The 25,568-nt window shown below is 36.3% G+C and overlaps 1 protein-coding gene across 1 annotated transcript in view; it reads left to right on the forward strand.

The window, feature by feature from the left end:
- Positions 1–25,568, forward strand: part of hipk1a (homeodomain interacting protein kinase 1a) — a 65,668-nt gene that overhangs the window by 37,506 nt on the left and 2,594 nt on the right. The window contains exon 15 of the mRNA XM_083769997.1: positions 25,424–25,554. Within this exon, the coding sequence (XP_083626123.1) occupies positions 25,424–25,554 (131 nt within the window). The remainder of the gene's footprint in view (positions 1–25,423; positions 25,555–25,568) is intronic.

Raw genomic sequence — 25,568 nt, forward strand, 5'->3', positions numbered from 1 at the left:
TTGACTCTTTTTTTCTTTTTCTTTTTTACCTTTTCTTAATTCATCAAGAATACATTGTAAAGCATTATTCACACATTACAAATCATTAGTAGACAGTAATACTTTACTTACTTTATTCTGCCACTTTTTGGGCATCGTACTACTTCCACATACTTTATTCCGCTTTATGCAGTTATTAATGCTTATTCTTTTTACCAATTTTTATACATTCTTTTTTAAACTTTTCCTTCAGCTTTAATACATTTTCTACTGTACATTATATACATTGCGTCTTTTGGCGAGCCCACGCAGTTTCTGCAGGGAACTGCTTTCTAGTTCAACTTAAACGCCCAATGCATTCTCTATGGCAATAGCACAAACTTTGGCATGCTACTAGTCCTACATACTTACACCTAGCAACCCCATTCTAGCCTACTTAGGTTCATCTTACGGTGGACATGTTTGCCTGAAAAGGAATCTTTGAAATTTTTCATAGTTTTAGAAATATAGTGCTTTCAAATTTGAGACATTTAACATGGGGCTCAATGGCAGCTTTATAGGCACGTCAAAAGTCACTTTCACCTAGAAACTCCATTCCCACTTTTTATTATTCAGCTTACTGTGGAGACACATGCTGGAACTTTTTTTAATTTTTATGTTTTGTAGTTTATGAGTTATTCAACTTAAACGCCCAATGCATTCTCTATGGCAATAGCACAAACTGTGGCATGCTACTAGTCCTACATACTTACACCTAGCAACCCCATTCTAGCCTACTTAGGTTCATCTTACGGTGGACATGTTTGTCTGAAAAGGAATCTTTGAAATGTTTCATAGTTTTAGAAATATAGTGCTTTCAAATTTACAATGGGGCTCAATGGCAAAAATGATGAAAAACGGCGTGCTATAGTATGCCGTACGATATGGTCCAAAATGATGAAAAACGAGGATTTTAAAAAAAAATCTAAAAACGATGGGCTATAACCCATCGTTTTTTTCATTTTTTCATTTTTTTCAAATCCTCAAAAATGACGAAAAACGGCGTGCTATAGTATGCCGTACGATATGGGCTATAGCCCATGGTCCAAAATGATGAAAAACGAGGATTAAAAAAATAATCAAAAATTAAAAAAACGATGGGCTATAACCCATCGTTTTTTTCATTTTTTCATTTTTTTGAAATCCTCAAAAATGATGAAAAACGGCGTGCTATAGTATGCCGTACGATATGGGCTATAGCCCATGGTCCAAAATGATGAAAAACGAGGATTAAAAAAAATCTAAATTTAAAAAAAACAATGGACTATAACCCATCGTTTTTTTCATTTTTTCATTTTTTTCAAATCCTCAAAAATGATGAAAAACGGCGTGCTATAGTATGCCGTACGATATGGGCTATAGCCCATGGTCCAAAATGATGAAAAACGAGGATTAAAAAAATAATCAAAAATTAAAAAAACGATGGGCTATAACCCATCGTTTTTTTCATTTTTTCATTTTTTTCAAATCCTCAAAAATGATGAAAAACGGCGTGCTATAGTATGCCGTACGATATGGGCTATAGCCCATGGTCCAAAATGATGAAAAACGAGGATAAAAATAAATTCAAAAATTCAAAAAAACAATGGGTTATAACCCATCGTTTTTTTTAATTTTTTTCAAATCCTCAAAAATTATGAAAAACGGCGTGCTACAGTATAGTATGCCGTACGATATGGGCTATAGCCCATATCTTCGCGGTGTATGAGAATGGGTGTTGCGGAGGATGAGAGCATTCCTCTCATCCTCCGCAACACAATGCATTCTCTATGGCAATAGCACAAACTTTGGCATGCTACTAGTCCTACATACTTACACCTAGCAACCCCATTCTAGCCTACTTAGGTTAATCTTACGGTGGACATGTTTGCCTGAAAAGGTATCTTTGAAATGTTTCATAGTTTTAGAAATATAGTGCTTTCAAATTTGAGACATTTAACATGGGGCTCAATAGCAGCTTTATAGGCACGTCAAAAGTCACTTTCACCTAGAAACTCCATTCACACTTTTTATTATTCAGCTTACTGTGGAGACACATGCTGGAACTTTTTTTTATTTTTATGTTTTGTAGTTTATGAGTTATTCAACTTAAACGCCCAATGCATTCTCTATGGCAATAGCACAAACTTTGGCATGCTACTAGTCCTACATACTTACACCTAGCAACCCCATTCTAGCCTACTTAGGTTCATCTTACGGTGGACATGTTTGCCTGAAAAGGTATCTTTGAAATGTTTCATAGTTTTAGAAATATAGTGCTTTCAAATTTGAGACATTTAACATGGGGCTCAATGGCAGCTTTATAGGCACGTCAAAAGTCACTTTCACCTAGAAACTCCATTCCCACTTTTTATTATTCAGCTTACTGTGGAGACACATGCTGGAACTTTTTTTTATTTTTATGTTTTGTAGTTTATGAGTTATTCAACTTAAACGCCCAATGCATTCTCTATGGCAATAGCACAAACTTTGGCATGCTACTAGTCCTACATACTTACACCTAGCAACCCCATTCTAGCCTACTTAGGTTCATCTTACGGTGGACATGTTTGCCTGAAAAGGTATCTTTGAAATGTTTCATAGTTTTAGAAATATAGTGCTTTCAAATTTGAGACATTTAACATGGGGCTCAATGGCAGCTTTATAGGCACGTCAAAAGTCACTTTCACCTAGAAACTCCATTCACACTTTTTATTATTCAGCTTACTGTGGAGACACATGCTGGAACTTTTTTTTATTTTTATGTTTTGTAGTTTATGAGTTATTCAACTTAAACGCCCAATGCATTCTCTATGGCAATAGCACAAACTTTGGCATGCTACTAGTCCTACATACTTACACCTAGCAACCCCATTCTAGCCTACTTAGGTTCATCTTACGGTGGACATGTTTGCCTGAAAAGGTATCTTTGAAATGTTTCATAGTTTTAGAAATATAGTGCTTTCAAATTTGAGACATTTAACATGGGGCTCAATGGCAGCTTTATAGGCACGTCAAAAGTCACTTTCACCTAGAAACTCCATTCACACTTTTTATTATTCAGCTTACTGTGGAGACACATGCTGGAACTTTTTTTTATTTTTATGTTTTGTAGTTTATGAGTTATTCAACTTAAACGCCCAATGCATTCTCTATGGCAATAGCACAAACTTTGGCATGCTACTAGTCCTACATACTTACACCTAGCAACCCCATTCTAGCCTACTTAGGTTCATCTTACGGTGGACATGTTTGCCTGAAAAGGTATCTTTGAAATGTTTCATAGTTTTAGAAATATAGTGCTTTCAAATTTGAGACATTTAACATGGGGCTCAATGGCAGCTTTATAGGCACGTCAAAAGTCACTTTCACCTAGAAACTCCATTCCCACTTTTTATTATTCAGCTTACTGTGGAGACACATGCTGGAACTTTTTTTTATTTTTATGTTTTGTAGTTTATGAGTTATTCAACTTAAACACCCAATGCATTCTCTATGGCAATAGCACAAACTTTGGCATGCTACTAGTCCTACATACTTACACCTAGCAACCCCATTCTAGCCTACTTAGGTTCATCTTACGGTGGACATGTTTGCCTGAAAAGGTATCTTTGAAATGTTTCATAGTTTTAGAAATATAGTGCTTTCAAATTTGAGACATTTAACATGGGGCTCAATGGCAGCTTTATAGGCACGTCAAAAGTCACTTTCACCTAGAAACTCCATTCACACTTTTTATTATTCAGCTTACTGTGGAGACACATGCTGGAACTTTTTTTTATTTTTATGTTTTGTAGTTTATGAGTTATTCAACTTAAACGCCCAATGCATTCTCTATGGCAATAGCACAAACTTTGGCATGCTACTAGTCCTACATACTTACACCTAGCAACCCCATTCTAGCCTACTTAGGTTCATCTTACGGTGGACATGTTTGCCTGAAAAGGAATCTTTGAAATGTTTCATAGTTTTAGAAATATAGTGCTTTCAAATTTGAGACATTTAACATGGGGCTCAATGGCAGCTTTATAGGCACGTCAAAAGTCACTTTCACCTAGAAACTCCATTCACACTTTTTATTATTCAGCTTACTGTGGAGACACATGCTGGAACTTTTTTTTTTTTTAATGTTTTGTAGTTTATGAGTTATTCAACTTAAACGCCCAATGCATTCTCTATGGCAATAGCACAAACTTTGGCATGCTACTAGTCCTACATACTTACACCTAGCAACCCCATTCTAGCCTACTTAGGTTCATCTTACGGTGGACATGTTTGCCTGAAAAGGAATCTTTGAAATGTTTCATAGTTTTAGAAATATAGTGCTTTCAAATTTGAGACATTTAACATGGGGCTCAATGGCAGCTTTATAGGCACGTCAAAAGTCACTTTCACCTAGAAACTCCATTCACACTTTTTATTATTCAGCTTACTGTGGACTGTGGAGACACATGCTGGAACTTTTTTTTATTTTTATGTTTTGTAGTTTATGAGTTATTCAACTTAAACGCCCAATGCATTCTCTATGGCAATAGCACAAACTTTGGCATGCTACTAGTCCTACATACTTACACCTAGCAACCCCATTCTAGCCTACTTAGGTTCATCTTACGGTGGACATGTTTGCCTGAAAAGGTATCTTTGAAATGTTTCATAGTTTTAGAAATATAGTGCTTTCAAATTTGAGACATTTAACATGGGGCTCAATGGCAGCTTTATAGGCACGTCAAAAGTCACTTTCACCTAGAAACTCCATTCACACTTTTTATTATTCAGCTTACTGTGGAGACACATGCTGGAACTTTTTTTTATTTTCATGTTTTGTAGTTTATGAGTTATTCAACTTAAACGCCCAATGCATTCTCTATGGCAATAGCACAAACTTTGGCATGCTACTAGTCCTACATACTTACACCTAGCAACCCCATTCTAGCCTACTTAGGTTCATCTTACGGTGGACATGTTTGCCTGAAAAGGAATCTTTGAAATGTTTCATAGTTTTAGAAATATAGTGCTTTCAAATTTGAGACATTTAACATGGGGCTCAATGGCAGCTTTATAGGCACGTCAAAAGTCACTTTCACCTAGAAACTCCATTCCCACTTTTTATTATTCAGCTTACTGTGGAGACACATGCTGGAACTTTTTTTTATTTTTATGTTTTGTAGTTTATGAGTTATTCAACTTAAACGCCCAATGCATTCTCTATGGCAATAGCACAAACTTTGGCATGCTACTAGTCCTACATACTTACACCTAGCAACCCCATTCTAGCCTACTTAGGTTCATCTTACGGTGGACATGTTTGCCTGAAAAGGAATCTTTGAAATGTTTCATAGTTTTAGAAATATAGTGCTTTCAAATTTGAGACATTTAACATGGGGCTCAATGGCAGCTTTATAGGCACGTCAAAAGTCACTTTCACCTAGAAACTCCATTCACACTTTTTATTATTCAGCTTACTGTGGACTGTGGAGACACATGCTGGAACTTTTTTTTATTTTTATGTTTTGTAGTTTATGAGTTATTCAACTTAAACGCCCAATGCATTCTCTATGGCAATAGCACAAACTTTGGCATGCTACTAGTCCTACATACTTACACCTAGCAACCCCATTCTAGCCTACTTAGGTTCATCTTACGGTGGACATGTTTGCCTGAAAAGGTATCTTTGAAATGTTTCATAGTTTTAGAAATATAGTGCTTTCAAATTTGAGACATTTAACATGGGGCTCAATGGCAGCTTTATAGGCACGTCAAAAGTCACTTTCACCTAGAAACTCCATTCACACTTTTTATTATTCAGCTTACTGTGGAGACACATGCTGGAACTTTTTTTTATTTTCATGTTTTGTAGTTTATGAGTTATTCAACTTAAACGCCCAATGCATTCTCTATGGCAATAGCACAAACTTTGGCATGCTACTAGTCCTACATACTTACACCTAGCAACCCCATTCTAGCCTACTTAGGTTCATCTTACGGTGGACATGTTTGCCTGAAAAGGAATCTTTGAAATGTTTCATAGTTTTAGAAATATAGTGCTTTCAAATTTGAGACATTTAACATGGGGCTCAATGGCAGCTTTATAGGCACGTCAAAAGTCACTTTCACCTAGAAACTCCATTCCCACTTTTTATTATTCAGCTTACTGTGGAGACACATGCTGGAACTTTTTTTTATTTTTATGTTTTGTAGTTTATGAGTTATTCAACTTAAACGCCCAATGCATTCTCTATGGCAATAGCACAAACTTTGGCATGCTACTAGTCCTACATACTTACACCTAGCAACCCCATTCTAGCCTACTTAGGTTCATCTTACGGTGGACATGTTTGCCTGAAAAGGAATCTTTGAAATGTTTCATAGTTTTAGAAATATAGTGCTTTCAAATTTGAGACATTTAACATGGGGCTCAATGGCAGCTTTATAGGCACGTCAAAAGTCACTTTCACCTAGAAACTCCATTCCCACTTTTTATTATTCAGCTTACTGTGGAGACACATGCTGGAACTTTTTTTTATTTTTATGTTTTGTAGTTTATGAGTTATTCAACTTAAACGCCCAATGCATTCTCTATGGCAATAGCACAAACTTTGGCATGCTACTAGTCCTACATACTTACACCTAGCAACCCCATTCTAGCCTACTTAGGTTCATCTTACGGTGGACATGTTTGCCTGAAAAGGAATCTTTGAAATGTTTCATAGTTTTAGAAATATAGTGCTTTCAAATTTGAGACATTTAACATGGGGCTCAATGGCAGCTTTATAGGCACGTCAAAAGTCACTTTCACCTAGAAACTCCATTCACACTTTTTATTATTCAGCTTACTGTGGAGACACATGCTGGAACTTTTTTTTATTTTTATGTTTTGTAGTTTATGAGTTATTCAACTTAAACGCCCAATGCATTCTCTATGGCAATAGCACAAACTTTGGCATGATACTAGTCCTACATACTTACACCTAGCAACCCCATTCTAGCCTACTTAGGTTCATCTTACGGTGGACATGTTTGCCTGAAAAGGAATCTTTGAAATGTTTCATAGTTTTAGAAATATAGTGCTTTCAAATTTGAGACATTTAACATGGGGCTCAATGGCAGCTTTATAGGCACGTCAAAAGTCACTTTCACCTAGAAACTCCATTCACACTTTTTATTATTCAGCTTACTGTGGACTGTGGAGACACATGCTGGAACTTTTTTTTATTTTTATGTTTTGTAGTTTATGAGTTATTCAACTTAAACGCCCAATGCATTCTCTATGGCAATAGCACAAACTTTGGCATGCTACTAGTCCTACATACTTACACCTAGCAACCCCATTCTAGCCTACTTAGGTTCATCTTACGGTGGACATGTTTGCCTGAAAAGGTATCTTTGAAATGTTTCATAGTTTTAGAAATATAGTGCTTTCAAATTTGAGACATTTAACATGGGGCTCAATGGCAGCTTTATAGGCACGTCAAAAGTCACTTTCACCTAGAAACTCCATTCACACTTTTTATTATTCAGCTTACTGTGGAGACACATGCTGGAACTTTTTTTTATTTTCATGTTTTGTAGTTTATGAGTTATTCAACTTAAACGCCCAATGCATTCTCTATGGCAATAGCACAAACTTTGGCATGCTACTAGTCCTACATACTTACACCTAGCAACCCCATTCTAGCCTACTTAGGTTCATCTTACGGTGGACATGTTTGCCTGAAAAGGAATCTTTGAAATGTTTCATAGTTTTAGAAATATAGTGCTTTCAAATTTGAGACATTTAACATGGGGCTCAATGGCAGCTTTATAGGCACGTCAAAAGTCACTTTCACCTAGAAACTCCATTCCCACTTTTTATTATTCAGCTTACTGTGGAGACACATGCTGGAACTTTTTTTTATTTTTATGTTTTGTAGTTTATGAGTTATTCAACTTAAACGCCCAATGCATTCTCTATGGCAATAGCACAAACTTTGGCATGCTACTAGTCCTACATACTTACACCTAGCAACCCCATTCTAGCCTACTTAGGTTCATCTTACGGTGGACATGTTTGCCTGAAAAGGAATCTTTGAAATGTTTCATAGTTTTAGAAATATAGTGCTTTCAAATTTGAGACATTTAACATGGGGCTCAATGGCAGCTTTATAGGCACGTCAAAAGTCACTTTCACCTAGAAACTCCATTCCCACTTTTTATTATTCAGCTTACTGTGGAGACACATGCTGGAACTTTTTTTTATTTTTATGTTTTGTAGTTTATGAGTTATTCAACTTAAACGCCCAATGCATTCTCTATGGCAATAGCACAAACTTTGGCATGCTACTAGTCCTACATACTTACACCTAGCAACCCCATTCTAGCCTACTTAGGTTCATCTTACGGTGGACATGTTTGCCTGAAAAGGAATCTTTGAAATGTTTCATAGTTTTAGAAATATAGTGCTTTCAAATTTGAGACATTTAACATGGGGCTCAATGGCAGCTTTATAGGCACGTCAAAAGTCACTTTCACCTAGAAACTCCATTCACACTTTTTATTATTCAGCTTACTGTGGAGACACATGCTGGAACTTTTTTTTATTTTTATGTTTTGTAGTTTATGAGTTATTCAACTTAAACGCCCAATGCATTCTCTATGGCAATAGCACAAACTTTGGCATGATACTAGTCCTACATACTTACACCTAGCAACCCCATTCTAGCCTACTTAGGTTCATCTTACGGTGGACATGTTTGCCTGAAAAGGAATCTTTGAAATGTTTCATAGTTTTAGAAATATAGTGCTTTCAAATTTGAGACATTTAACATGGGGCTCAATGGCAGCTTTATAGGCACGTCAAAAGTCACTTTCACCTAGAAACTCCATTCCCACTTTTTATTATTCAGCTTACTGTGGAGACACATGCTGGAACTTTTTTTTATTTTTATGTTTTGTAGTTTATGAGTTATTCAACTTAAACGCCCAATGCATTCTCTATGGCAATAGCACAAACTTTGGCATGCTACTAGTCCTACATACTTACACCTAGCAACCCCATTCTAGCCTACTTAGGTTCATCTTACGGTGGACATGTTTGCCTGAAAAGGAATCTTTGAAATGTTTCATAGTTTTAGAAATATAGTGCTTTCAAATTTGAGACATTTAACATGGGGCTCAATGGCAGCTTTATAGGCACGTCAAAAGTCACTTTCACCTAGAAACTCCATTCACACTTTTTATTATTCAGCTTACTGTGGAGACACATGCTGGAACTTTTTTTTATTTTTATGTTTTGTAGTTTATGAGTTATTCAACTTAAACGCCCAATGCATTCTCTATGGCAATAGCACAAACTTTGGCATGCTACTAGCCTACATACTTACACCTAGCAACCCCATTCTAGCCTTCTTAGGTTCATCTTACGGTGGACATGTTTGCCTGAAAAGGAATCTTTGAAATGTTTCATAGTTTTAGAAATATAGTGCTTTCAAATTTGAGACATTTAACATGGGGCTCAATGGCAGCTTTATAGGCACGTCAAAAGTCACTTTCACCTAGAAACTCCATTCCCACTTTTTATTATTCAGCTTACTGTGGAGACACATGCTGGAACTTTTTTTTATTTTTATGTTTTGTAGTTTATGAGTTATTCAACTTAAACGCCCAATGCATTCTCTATGGCAATAGCACAAACTTTGGCATGCTACTAGTCCTACATACTTACACCTAGCAACCCCATTCTAGCCTACTTAGGTTCATCTTACGGTGGACATGTTTGCCTGAAAAGGAATCTTTGAAATGTTTCATAGTTTTAGAAATATAGTGCTTTCAAATTTGAGACATTTAACATGGGGCTCAATGGCAGCTTTATAGGCACGTCAAAAGTCACTTTCACCTAGAAACTCCATTCACACTTTTTATTATTCAGCTTACTGTGGAGACACATGCTGGAACTTTTTTTTATTTTTATGTTTTGTAGTTTATGAGTTATTCAACTTAAACGCCCAATGCATTCTCTATGGCAATAGCACAAACTTTGGCATGATACTAGTCCTACATACTTACACCTAGCAACCCCATTCTAGCCTACTTAGGTTCATCTTACGGTGGACATGTTTGCCTGAAAAGGAATCTTTGAAATGTTTCATAGTTTTAGAAATATAGTGCTTTCAAATTTGAGACATTTAACATGGGGCTCAATGGCAGCTTTATAGGCACGTCAAAAGTCACTTTCACCTAGAAACTCCATTCCCACTTTTTATTATTCAGCTTACTGTGGAGACACATGCTGGAACTTTTTTTTATTTTTATGTTTTGTAGTTTATGAGTTATTCAACTTAAACGCCCAATGCATTCTCTATGGCAATAGCACAAACTTTGGCATGCTACTAGTCCTACATACTTACACCTAGCAACCCCATTCTAGCCTACTTAGGTTCATCTTACGGTGGACATGTTTGCCTGAAAAGGAATCTTTGAAATGTTTCATAGTTTTAGAAATATAGTGCTTTCAAATTTGAGACATTTAACATGGGGCTCAATGGCAGCTTTATAGGCACGTCAAAAGTCACTTTCACCTAGAAACTCCATTCACACTTTTTATTATTCAGCTTACTGTGGAGACACATGCTGGAACTTTTTTTTATTTTTATGTTTTGTAGTTTATGAGTTATTCAACTTAAACGCCCAATGCATTCTCTATGGCAATAGCACAAACTTTGGCATGCTACTAGCCTACATACTTACACCTAGCAACCCCATTCTAGCCTTCTTAGGTTCATCTTACGGTGGACATGTTTGCCTGAAAAGGAATCTTTGAAATGTTTCATAGTTTTAGAAATATAGTGCTTTCAAATTTGAGACATTTAACATGGGGCTCAATGGCAGCTTTATAGGCACGTCAAAAGTCACTTTCACCTAGAAACTCCATTCCCACTTTTTATTATTCAGCTTACTGTGGAGACACATGCTGGAACTTTTTTTTATTTTTATGTTTTGTAGTTTATGAGTTATTCAACTTAAACGCCCAATGCATTCTCTATGGCAATAGCACAAACTTTGGCATGCTACTAGTCCTACATACTTACACCTAGCAACCCCATTCTAGCCTACTTAGGTTCATCTTACGGTGGACATGTTTGCCTGAAAAGGAATCTTTGAAATTTTTCATAGTTTTAGAAATATAGTGCTTTCAAATTTGAGACATTTAACATGGGGCTCAATGGCAGCTTTATAGGCACGTCAAAAGTCACTTTCACCTAGAAACTCCATTCCCACTTTTTATTATTCAGCTTACTGTGGAGACACATGCTGGAACTTTTTTTATTTTTATGTTTTGTAGTTTATGAGTTATTCAACTTAAACGCCCAATGCATTCTCTATGGCAATAGCACAAACTTTGGCATGCTACTAGTCCTACATACTTACACCTAGCAACCCCATTCTAGCCTACTTAGGTTCATCTTACGGTGGACATGTTTGCCTGAAAAGGAATCTTTGAAATTTTTCATAGTTTTAGAAATATAGTGCTTTCAAATTTGAGACATTTAACATGGGGCTCAATGGCAGCTTTATAGGCACGTCAAAAGTCACTTTCACCTAGAAACTCCATTCCCACTTTTTATTATTCAGCTTACTGTGGAGACACATGCTGGAACTTTTTTTAATTTTTATGTTTTGTAGTTTATGAGTTATTCAACTTAAACGCCCAATGCATTCTCTATGGCAATAGCACAAACTGTGGCATGCTACTAGTCCTACATACTTACACCTAGCAACCCCATTCTAGCCTACTTAGGTTCATCTTACGGTGGACATGTTTGTCTGAAAAGGAATCTTTGAAATGTTTCATAGTTTTAGAAATATAGTGCTTTCAAATTTACAATGGGGCTCAATGGCAAAAATTATGAAAAACGGCGTGCTATAGTATGCCGTACGATATGGTCCAAAATGATGAAAAACGAGGATTTTAAAAAAAATCTAAAAACGATGGGCTATAACCCATCGTTTTTTTAATTTTTTCATTTTTTTCAAATCCTCAAAAATGATGAAAAACGGCGTGCTATAGTATGCCGTACGATACGGGCTATAGCCCATGGTCCAAAATGATGAAAAACGAGGATTAAAAAAATAATCAAAAATTAAAAAAACGATGGGCTATAACCCATCGTTTTTTTCATTTTTTCATTTTTTTGAAATCCTCAAAAATGATGAAAAACGGCGTGCTATAGTATGCCGTACGATATGGGCTATAGCCCATGGTCCAAAATGATGAAAAACGAGGATTAAAAAAAATCTAAATTTTAAAAAAACAATGGACTATAACCCATCGTTTTTTTCATTTTTTAATTTTTTTCAAATCCTCAAAAATGATGAAAAACGGCGTGCTATAGTATGCCGTACGATATGGGCTATAGCCCATGGTCCAAAATGATGAAAAAACGAGGATTAAAAAAATAATCAAAAATTAAAAAAACGATGGGCTATAACCCATCGTTTTTTTCATTTTTTCATTTTTTTCAAATCCTCAAAAATGATGGAAAACGGCGTGCTATAGTATGCCGTACGATATGGGCTATAGCCCATGGTCCAAAATGATGAAAAACGAGGATAAAAATAAATTCAAAAATTCAAAAAAACAATGGGTTATAACCCATCGTTTTTTTTAATTTTTTTCAAATCCTCAAAAATTATGAAAAACGGCGTGCTACAGTATAGTATGCCGTACGATATGGGCTATAGCCCATATCTTCGCGGTGTATGAGAATGGGTGTTGCGGAGGATGAGAGCATTCCTCTCATCCTCCGCAACACAATGCATTCTCTATGGCAATAGCACAAACTTTGGCATGCTACTAGTCCTACATACTTACACCTAGCAACCCCATTCTAGCCTACTTAGGTTCATCTTACGGTGGACATGTTTGCCTGAAAAGGTATCTTTGAAATGTTTCATAGTTTTAGAAATATAGTGCTTTCAAATTTGAGACATTTAACATGGGGCTCAATGGCAGCTTTATAGGCACGTCAAAAGTCACTTTCACCTAGAAACTCCATTCACACTTTTTATTATTCAGCTTACTGTGGAGACACATGCTGGAACTTTTTTTTATTTTTATGTTTTGTAGTTTATGAGTTATTCAACTTAAACGCCCAATGCATTCTCTATGGCAATAGCACAAACTTTGGCATGCTACTAGTCCTACATACTTACACCTAGCAACCCCATTCTAGCCTACTTAGGTTCATCTTACGGTGGACATGTTTGCCTGAAAAGGAATCTTTGAAATGTTTCATAGTTTTAGAAATATAGTGCTTTCAAATTTGAGACATTTAACATGGGGCTCAATGGCAGCTCTATAGGCACGTCAAAAGTCACTTTCACCTAGAAACTCCATTCACACTTTTTATTATTCAGCTTACTGTGGAGACACATGCTGGAACTTTTTTTAATTTTTATGTTTTGTAGTTTATGAGTTATTCAACTTAAACGCCCAATGCATTCTCTATGGCAATAGCACAAACTGTGGCATGCTACTAGTCCTACATACTTACACCTAGCAACCCCATTCTAGCCTACTTAGGTTCATCTTACGGTGGACATGTTTGTCTGAAAAGGAATCTTTGAAATGTTTCATAGTTTTAGAAATATAGTGCTTTCAAATTTACAATGGGGCTCAATGGCAAAAATTATGAAAAACGGCGTGCTATAGTATGCCGTACGATATGGTCCAAAATGATGAAAAACGAGGATTTTTAAAAAAATCTAAAAACGATGGGCTATAACCCATCGTTTTTTTAATTTTTTCATTTTTTTCAAATCCTCAAAAATGATGAAAAACGGCGTGCTATAGTATGCCGTACGATACGGGCTATAGCCCATGGTCCAAAATGATGAAAAACGAGGATTAAAAAAATAATCAAAAATTAAAAAAACGATGGGCTATAACCCATCGTTTTTTTCATTTTTTCATTTTTTTGAAATCCTCAAAAATGATGAAAAACGGCGTGCTATAGTATGCCGTACGATATGGGCTATAGCCCATGGTCCAAAATGATGAAAAACGAGGATTAAAAAAAATCTAAATTTTAAAAAAACAATGGACTATAACCCATCGTTTTTTTCATTTTTTCATTTTTTTCAAATCCTCAAAAATGATGAAAAACGGCGTGCTATAGTATGCCGTACGATATGGGCTATAGCCCATGGTCCAAAATGATGAAAAACGAGGATTAAAAAAATAATCAAAAATTAAAAAAACGATGGGCTATAACCCATCGTTTTTTTCATTTTTTCATTTTTTTCAAATCCTCAAAAATGATGGAAAACGGCGTGCTATAGTATGCCGTACGATATGGGCTATAGCCCATGGTCCAAAATGATGAAAAACGAGGATAAAAATAAATTCAAAAATTCAAAAAAACAATGGGTTATAACCCATCGTTTTTTTTAATTTTTTTCAAATCCTCAAAAATTATGAAAAACGGCGTGCTACAGTATAGTATGCCGTACGATATGGGCTATAGCCCATATCTTCGCGGTGTATGAGAATGGGTGTTGCGGAGGATGAGAGCATTCCTCTCATCCTCCGCAACACAATGCATTCTCTATGGCAATAGCACAAACTTTGGCATGCTACTAGTCCTACATACTTACACCTAGCAACCCCATTCTAGCCTACTTAGGTTCATCTTACGGTGGACATGTTTGCCTGAAAAGGTATCTTTGAAATGTTTCATAGTTTTAGAAATATAGTGCTTTCAAATTTGAGACATTTAACATGGGGCTCAATGGCAGCTTTATAGGCACGTCAAAAGTCACTTTCACCTAGAAACTCCATTCACACTTTTTATTATTCAGCTTACTGTGGAGACACATGCTGGAACTTTTTTTTATTTTTATGTTTTGTAGTTTATGAGTTATTCAACTTAAACGCCCAATGCATTCTCTATGGCAATAGCACAAACTTTGGCATGCTACTAGTCCTACATACTTACACCTAGCAACCCCATTCTAGCCTACTTAGGTTCATCTTACGGTGGACATGTTTGCCTGAAAAGGTATCTTTGAAATGTTTCATAGTTTTAGAAATATAGTGCTTTCAAATTTGAGACATTTAACATGGGGCTCAATGGCAGCTTTATAGGCACGTCAAAAGTCACTTTCACCTAGAAACTCCATTCCCACTTTTTATTATTCAGCTTACTGTGGAGACACATGCTGGAACTTTTTTTTATTTTTATGTTTTGTAGTTTATGAGTTATTCAACTTAAACGCCCAATGCATTCTCTATGGCAATAGCACAAACTTTGGCATGCTACTAGTCCTACATACTTACACCTAGCAACCCCATTCTAGCCTACTTAGGTTCATCTTACGGTGGACATGTTTGCCTGAAAAGGTATCTTTGAAATGTTTCATAGTTTTAGAAATATAGTGCTTTCAAATTTGAGACATTTAACATGGGGCTCAATGGCAGCTTTATAGGCACGTCAAAAGTCACTTTCACCTAGAAACTCCATTCACACTTTTTATTATTCAGCTTACTGTGGAGACACATGCTGGAACTTATTTTTATTTTTATGTTTTGTAGTTTATGAGTTATTCAACTTAAACGCCCAATGCATTCTCTATGGCAATAGCACAAACTTTGGCATGCTACTAGTCCTACATACTTACACCTAGCAACCCCATTCTAGCCTACTTAGGTTCATCTTACGGTGGACATGTTTGCCTGAAAAGGTATCTTTGAAATGTTTCATAGTTTTAGAAATATAGTGCTTTCAAATTTGAGACATTTAACATGGGGCTCAATGGCAGCTTTATAGGCACGTCAAAAGTCACTTTCACCTAGAAACTCCATTCACACTTTTTATTATTCAGCTTACTGTGGAGACACATGCTGGAACTTTTTTTTATTTTTATGTTTTGTAGTTTATGAGTTATTCAACTTAAACGCCCAATGCATTCTCTATGGCAATAGCACAAACTTTGGCATGCTACTAGTCCTACATACTTACACCTAGCAACCCCATTCTAGCCTACTTAGGTTCATCTTACGGTGGACATGTTTGCCTGAAAAGGTATCTTTGAAATGTTTCATAGTTTTAGAAATATAGTGCTTTCAAATTTGAGACATTTAACATGGGGCTCAATGGCAGCTTTATAGGCACGTCAAAAGTCACTTTCACCTAGAAACTCCATTCCCACTTTTTATTATTCAGCTTACTGTGGAGACACATGCTGGAACTTTTTTTTATTTTTATGTTTTGTAGTTTATGAGTTATTCAACTTAAACACCCAATGCATTCTCTATGGCAATAGCACAAACTTTGGCATGCTACTAGTCCTACATACTTACACCTAGCAACCCCATTCTAGCCTACTTAGGTTCATCTTACGGTGGACATGTTTGCCTGAAAAGGTATCTTTGAAATGTTTCATAGTTTTAGAAATATAGTGCTTTCAAATTTGAGACATTTAACATGGGGCTCAATGGCAGCTTTATAGGCACGTCAAAAGTCACTTTCACCTAGAAACTCCATTCACACTTTTTATTATTCAGCTTACTGTGGAGACACATGCTGGAACTTTTTTTTATTTTTATGTTTTGTAGTTTATGAGTTATTCAACTTAAACGCCCAATGCATTCTCTATGGCAATAGCACAAACTTTGGCATGCTACTAGTCCTACATACTTACACCTAGCAACCCCATTCTAGCCTACTTAGGTTCATCTTACGGTGGACATGTTTGCCTGAAAAGGAATCTTTGAAATGTTTCATAGTTTTAGAAATATAGTGCTTTCAAATTTGAGACATTTAACATGGGGCTCAATGGCAGCTTTATAGGCACGTCAAAAGTCACTTTCACCTAGAAACTCCATTCACACTTTTTATTATTCAGCTTACTGTGGAGACACATGCTGGAACTTTTTTTTTTTTTTATGTTTTGTAGTTTATGAGTTATTCAACTTAAACGCCCAATGCATTCTCTATGGCAATAGCACAAACTTTGGCATGCTACTAGTCCTACATACTTACACCTAGCAACCCCATTCTAGCCTACTTAGGTTCATCTTACGGTGGACATGTTTGCCTGAAAAGGAATCTTTGAAATGTTTCATAGTTTTAGAAATATAGTGCTTTCAAATTTGAGACATTTAACATGGGGCTCAATGGCAGCTTTATAGGCACGTCAAAAGTCACTTTCACCTAGAAACTCCATTCACACTTTTTATTATTCAGCTTACTGTGGACTGTGGAGACACATGCTGGAACTTTTTTTTATTTTTATGTTTTGTAGTTTATGAGTTATTCAACTTAAACGCCCAATGCATTCTCTATGGCAATAGCACAAACTTTGGCATGCTACTAGTCCTACATACTTACACCTAGCAACCCCATTCTAGCCTACTTAGGTTCATCTTACGGTGGACATGTTTGCCTGAAAAGGTATCTTTGAAATGTTTCATAGTTTTAGAAATATAGTGCTTTCAAATTTGAGACATTTAACATGGGGCTCAATGGCAGCTTTATAGGCACGTCAAACGTCACTTTCACCTAGAAACTCCATTCACACTTTTTATTATTCAGCTTACTGTGGAGACACATGCTGGAACTTTTTTTTATTTTTATGTTTTGTAGTTTATGAGTTATTCAACTTAAACGCCCAATGCATTCTCTATGGCAATAGCACAAACTTTGGCATGCTACTAGTCCTACATACTTACACCTAGCAACCCCATTCTAGCCTACTTAGGTTCATCTTACGGTGGACATGTTTGCCTGAAAAGGAATCTTTGAAATGTTTCATAGTTTTAGAAATATAGTGCTTTCAAATTTGAGACATTTAACATGGGGCTCAATGGCAGCTTTATAGGCACGTCAAAAGTCACTTTCACCTAGAAACTCCATTCCCACTTTTTATTATTCAGCTTACTGTGGAGACACATGCTGGAACTTTTTTTTATTTTTATGTTTTGTAGTTTATGAGTTATTCAACTTAAACGCCCAATGCATTCTCTATGGCAATAGCACAAACTTTGGCATGCTACTAGTCCTACATACTTACACCTAGCAACCCCATTCTAGCCTACTTAGGTTCATCTTACGGTGGACATGTTTGCCTGAAAAGGAATCTTTGAAATGTTTCATAGTTTTAGAAATATAGTGCTTTCAAATTTGAGACATTTAACATGGGGCTCAATGGCAGCTTTATAGGCACGTCAAAAGTCACTTTCACCTAGAAACTCCATTCACACTTTTTATTATTCAGCTTACTGTGGAGACACATGCTGGAACTTTTTTTTATTTTTATGTTTTGTAGTTTATGAGTTATTCAACTTAAACGCCCAATGCATTCTCTATGGCAATAGCACAAACTTTGGCATGCTACTAGTCCTACATACTTACACCTAGCAACCCCATTCTAGCCTACTTAGGTTCATCTTACGGTGGACATGTTTGCCTGAAAAGGAATCTTTGAAATGTTTCATAGTTTTAGAAATATAGTGCTTTCAAATTTGAGACATTTAACATGGGGCTCAATGGCAGCTTTATAGGCACGTCAAAAGTCACTTTCACCTAGAAACTCCATTCACACTTTTTATTATTCAGCTTACTGTGGAGACACATGCTGGAACTTTTTTTTTTTTTAATGTTTTGTAGTTTATGAGTTATTCAACTTAAACGCCCAATGCATTCTCTATGGCAATAGCACAAACTTTGGCATGATACTAGTCCTACATACTTACACCTAGCAACCCCATTCTAGCCTACTTAGGTTCATCTTACGGTGGACATGTTTGCCTGAAAAGGAATCTTTGAAATGTTTCATAGTTTTAGAAATATAGTGCTTTCAAATTTGAGACATTTAACATGGGGCTCAATGGCAGCTTTATAGGCACGTCAAAAGTCACTTTCACCTAGAAACTCCATTCCCACTTTTTATTATTCAGCTTACTGTGGAGACACATGCTGGAACTTTTTTTTATTTTTATGTTTTGTAGTTTATGAGTTATTCAACTTAAACGCCCAATGCATTCTCTATGGCAATAGCACAAACTTTGGCATGCTACTAGTCCTACATACTTACACCTAGCAACCCCATTCTAGCCTACTTAGGTTCATCTTACGGTGGACATGTTTGCCTGAAAAGGAATCTTTGAAATGTTTCATAGTTTTAGAAATATAGTGCTTTCAAATTTGAGACATTTAACATGGGGCTCAATGGCAGCTTTATAGGCACGTCAAAAGTCACTTTCACCTAGAAACTCCATTCACACTTTTTATTATTCAGCTTACTGTGGAGACACATGCTGGAACTTTTTTTTATTTTTATGTTTTGTAGTTTATGAGTTATTCAACTTAAACGCCCAATGCATTCTCTATGGCAATAGCACAAACTTTGGCATGCTACTAGCCTACATACTTACACCTAGCAACCCCATTCTAGCCTTCTTAGGTTCATCTTACGGTGGACATGTTTGCCTGAAAAGGAATCTTTGAAATGTTTCATAGTTTTAGAAATATAGTGCTTTCAAATTTGAGACATTTAACATGGGGCTCAATGGCAGCTTTATAGGCACGTCAAAAGTCACTTTCACCTAGAAACTCCATTCACACTTTTTATTATTCAGCTTACTGTGGAGACACATGCTGGAACTTTTTTTTATTTTTATGTTTTGTAGTTTATGAGTTATTCAACTTAAACGCCCAATGCATTCTCTATGGCAATAGCACAAACTTTGGCATGCTACTAGTCCTACATACTTACACCTAGCAACCCCATTCTAGCCTACTTAGGTTCATCTTACGGTGGACATGTTTGCCTGAAAAGGAATCTTTGAAATGTTTCATAGTTTTAGAAATATAGTGCTTTCAAATTTGAGACATTTAACATGGGGCTCAATGGCAGCTTTATAGGCACGTCAAAAGTCACTTTCACCTAGAAACTCCATTCACACTTTTTATTATTCAGCTTACTGTGGAGACACATGCTGGAACTTTTTTTTATTTTTATGTTTTGTAGTTTATGAGTTATTCAACTTAAACGCCCAATGCATTCTCTATGGCAATAGCACAAACTTTGGCATGCTACTAGTCCTACATACTTACACCTAGCAACCCCATTCTAGCCTTCTTAGGTTCATCTTACGGTGGACATGTTTGCCTGAAAAGGAATCTTTGAAATGTTTCATAGTTTTAGAAATATAGTGCTTTCAAATTTGAGACATTTAACATGGGGCTCAATGGCAGCTTTATAGGCACGTCAAAAGTCACTTTCACCTAGAAACTCCATTCACACTTTTTATTATTCAGCTTACTGTGGAGACACATGCTGGAACTTTTTTTTATTTTTATGTTTTGTAGTTTATGAGTTATTCAACTTAAACGCCCAATGCATTCTCTATGGCAATAGCACAAACTTTCGCATGCTACTAGTCCTACATACTTACACCTAGCAACCCCATTCTAGCCTACTTAGGTTCATCTTACGGTGGACATGTTTGCCTGAAAAGGAATCTTTGAAATGTTTCATAGTTTTAGAAATATAGTGCTTTCAAATTTGAGACATTTAACATGGGGCTCAATGGCAGCTTTATAGGCACGTCAAAAGTCACTTTCACCTAGAAACTCCATTCCCACTTTTTATTATTCAGCTTACTGTGGAGACACATGCTGGAACTTTTTTTTATTTTTATGTTTTGTAGTTTATGAGTTATTCAACTTAAACGCCCAATGCATTCTCTATGGCAATAGCACAAACTTTGGCATGCTACTAGTCCTACATACTTACACCTAGCAACCCCATTCTAGCCTACTTAGGTTCATCTTACGGTGGACATGTTTGCCTGAAAAGGAATCTTTGAAATGTTTCATAGTTTTAGAAATATAGTGCTTTCAAATTTGAGACATTTAACATGGGGCTCAATGGCAGCTTTATAGGCACGTCAAAAGTCACTTTCACCTAGAAACTCCATTCACACTTTTTATTATTCAGCTTACTGTGGAGACACATGCTGGAACTTTTTTTTTTTTTAATGTTTTGTAGTTTATGAGTTATTCAACTTAAACGCCCAATGCATTCTCTATGGCAATAGCACAAACTTTGGCATGATACTAGTCCTACATACTTACACCTAGCAACCCCATTCTAGCCTACTTAGGTTCATCTTACGGTGGACATGTTTGCCTGAAAAGGAATCTTTGAAATGTTTCATAGTTTTAGAAATATAGTGCTTTCAAATTTGAGACATTTAACATGGGGCTCAATGGCAGCTTTATAGGCACGTCAAAAGTCACTTTCACCTAGAAACTCCATTCCCACTTTTTATTATTCAGCTTACTGTGGAGACACATGCTGGAACTTTTTTTTATTTTTATGTTTTGTAGTTTATGAGTTATTCAACTTAAACGCCCAATGCATTCTCTATGGCAATAGCACAAACTTTGGCATGCTACTAGTCCTACATACTTACACCTAGCAACCCCATTCTAGCCTACTTAGGTTCATCTTACGGTGGACATGTTTGCCTGAAAAGGAATCTTTGAAATGTTTCATAGTTTTAGAAATATAGTGCTTTCAAATTTGAGACATTTAACATGGGGCTCAATGGCAGCTTTATAGGCACGTCAAAAGTCACTTTCACCTAGAAACTCCATTCACACTTTTTATTATTCAGCTTACTGTGGAGACACATGCTGGAACTTTTTTTTATTTTTATGTTTTGTAGTTTATGAGTTATTCAACTTAAACGCCCAATGCATTCTCTATGGCAATAGCACAAACTTTGGCATGCTACTAGCCTACATACTTACACCTAGCAACCCCATTCTAGCCTTCTTAGGTTCATCTTACGGTGGACATGTTTGCCTGAAAAGGAATCTTTGAAATGTTTCATAGTTTTAGAAATATAGTGCTTTCAAATTTGAGACATTTAACATGGGGCTCAATGGCAGCTTTATAGGCACGTCAAAAGTCACTTTCACCTAGAAACTCCATTCACACTTTTTATTATTCAGCTTACTGTGGAGACACATGCTGGAACTTTTTTTTATTTTTATGTTTTGTAGTTTATGAGTTATTCAACTTAAACGCCCAATGCATTCTCTATGGCAATAGCACAAACTTTGGCATGCTACTAGTCCTACATACTTACACCTAGCAACCCCATTCTAGCCTACTTAGGTTCATCTTACGGTGGACATGTTTGCCTGAAAAGGAATCTTTGAAATGTTTCATAGTTTTAGAAATATAGTGCTTTCAAATTTGAGACATTTAACATGGGGCTCAATGGCAGCTTTATAGGCACGTCAAAAGTCACTTTCACCTAGAAACTCCATTCACACTTTTTATTATTCAGCTTACTGTGGAGACACATGCTGGAACTTTTATTTATTTTTATGTTTTGTAGTTTATGAGTTATTCAACTTAAACGCCCAATGCATTCTCTATGGCAATAGCACAAACTTTGGCATGCTACTAGTCCTACATACTTACACCTAGCAACCCCATTCTAGCCTTCTTAGGTTCATCTTACGGTGGACATGTTTGCCTGAAAAGGAATCTTTGAAATGTTTCATAGTTTTAGAAATATAGTGCTTTCAAATTTGAGACATTTAACATGGGGCTCAATGGCAGCTTTATAGGCACGTCAAAAGTCACTTTCACCTAGAAACTCCATTCACACTTTTTATTATTCAGCTTACTGTGGAGACACATGCTGGAACTTTTTTTTATTTTTATGTTTTGTAGTTTATGAGTTATTCAACTTAAACGCCCAATGCATTCTCTATGGCAATAGCACAAACTTTCGCATGCTACTAGTCCTACATACTTACACCTAGCAACCCCATTCTAGCCTACTTAGGTTCATCTTACGGTGGACATGTTTGCCTGAAAAGGTATCTTTGAAATGTTTCATAGTTTTAGAAATATAGTGCTTTCAAATTTGAGACATTTAACATGGGGCTCAATGGCAGCTTTATAGGCACGTCAAAAGTCACTTTCACCTAGAAACTCCATTCACACTTTTTATTATTCAGCTTACTGTGGAGACACATGCTGGAACTTTTTTTTATTTTTATGTTTTGTAGTTTATGAGTTATTCAACTTAAACGCCCAATGCATTCTCTATGGCAATAGCACAAACTTTCGCATGCTACTAGTCCTACATACTTACACCTAGCAACCCCATTCTAGCCTACTTAGGTTCATCTTACGGTGGACATGTTTGCCTGAAAAGGTATCTTTGAAATGTTTCATAGTTTTAGAAATATAGTGCTTTCAAATTTGAGACATTTAACATGGGGCTCAATGGCAGCTTTATAGGCACGTCAAAAGTCACTTTCACCTAGAAACTCCATTCACACTTTTTATTATTCAGCTTACTGTGGAGACACATGCTGGAACTTTTTTTTATTTTTATGTTTTGTAGTTTATGAGTTATTCAACTTAAACGCCCAATGCATTCTCTATGGCAATAGCACAAACTTTGGCATGCTACTAGTCCTACATACTTACACCTAGCAACCCCATTCTAGCCTTCTTAGGTTCATCTTACGGTGGACATGTTTGCCTGAAAAGGAATCTTTGAAATGTTTCATAGTTTTAGAAATATAGTGCTTTCAAATTTGAGACATTTAACATGGGGCTCAATGGCAGCTTTATAGGCACGTCAAAAGTCACTTTCACCTAGAAACTCCATTCCCACTTTTTATTATTCAGCTTACTGTGGAGACACATGCTGGAACTTTTTTTTATTTTTATGTTTTGTAGTTTATGAGTTATTCAACTTAAACGCCCAATGCATTCTCTATGGCAATAGCACAAACTTTGGCATGCTACTAGTCCTACATACTTACACCTAGCAACCCCATTCTAGCCTACTTAGGTTCATCTTACGGTGGACATGTTTGCCTGAAAAGGTATCTTTGAAATGTTTCATAGTTTTAGAAATATAGTGCTTTCAAATTTGAGACATTTAACATGGGGCTCAATGGCAGCTTTATAGGCACGTCAAAAGTCACTTTCACCTAGAAACTCCATTCCCACTTTTTATTATTCAGCTTACTGTGGAGACACATGCTGGAACTTTTTTTTATTTTTATGTTTTGTAGTTTATGAGTTATTCAACTTAAACGCCCAATGCATTCTCTATGGCAATAGCACAAACTTTGGCATGCTACTAGTCCTACATACTTACACCTAGCAACCCCATTCTAGCCTACTTAGGTTCATCTTACGGTGGACATGTTTGCCTGAAAAGGAATCTTTGAAATGTTTCATAGTTTTAGAAATATAGTGCTTTCAAATTTGAGACATTTAACATGGGGCTCAATGGCAGCTCTATTGGCACGTATGGGCCCCTTCCAGCTGCTAATGTTCACCCCACTCTTCCTCCTATCATCATCATCATCATCGTTATCCACCTGCTGTCTGTCAAAAGTCAGCACAGTGGCAGCTTCTCTCAAAGCCTCAGTTGCTGTTGTCCAAGCCCCTGTCACATGGTTTCCAACCAACAGTGCATTGTCTATATGTGTAGCCTATATCAGGGCTTCTCAATGTGGGTGCCATGAGACCCAAGTTGCCTTGACGCACCCTAACCATAACCCCCATAGGAGAAGATTGTTACGGCTCTAGTTGTTGCTCTAGCAGTGATTCAACCTGTTTAATTTCAAAGACCCCCCAGTTTGACATGCATTAGTCTATGGACCCCCATTGAATGACATTTCTATCTCTGGGTGGCCAAATTTATATTGTAAAATCAATGTTTACTCCATTCACACTTTTTATAATTCAGCTTACTGTGGGCACACATGCTGGAACCTTTTACTGTTTTGTAGTTTCTGAGTTATTTAACTTAAACGCCCAATGCATTCTCAATGGCCTAATGGTCAATAGTCCTACATACCGTACTTGTTGAAAAGTGTAACCCTGAAGAAAAAAACCTCCCTTTAGTTTTTGATTTTTAACATAAAGAGACAAACAAAAACAAAGACAAACGTGAAAGTAAAAAGTAAAAAGAGACTATACATTCTGAGACTAAGGAAGCACGTAAACAATGATACCCTAATGACACATGAGACATATATATTTTCACCAACCTTAGCGTTGCGTCATCATGTACTAATGAAGAAAAGACAATCACATAACACAGAAGACCAAGAGAGATATCAAAACAGCCAAAACCCAAAGACCTTAAAATGTTACTTCTCTAAAACCAAACCCTGTTTGACTTGCATACGTGCCCCAGTGTATTTCACTTTTGTGTTGCATTGAATTAATTTTAGAATGCTTTGGTTTGACAAATGGATGCATGAATGGAAAGGTTTATTGCTTACAACGCATTATGTCCTATAGACCCAACTATTTATGTTGAAAATATTATTATTATTCTATTTTTATTATTATAATTACTATAATTATAATTATTATTTCATGACAGATCAAACTGCTAGTGGTCCTGGAAAATCTAAAAAGAGCACAGCACAGCAGTCCAGCCATTCTGGGGATTTGAGCAACGATCGACATCCACGGGCTGCATCTAGCAGATCTCAACCCCTTAACCTTAGCCAGGTAATGGCAAAGCA

The sequence above is a fragment of the Protomyctophum parallelum genome (assembly GCF_964188405.1).
Source record: "Protomyctophum parallelum genome assembly, chromosome: 7".
Taxonomy (NCBI): Eukaryota; Metazoa; Chordata; class Actinopteri; order Myctophiformes; family Myctophidae; genus Protomyctophum; species Protomyctophum parallelum.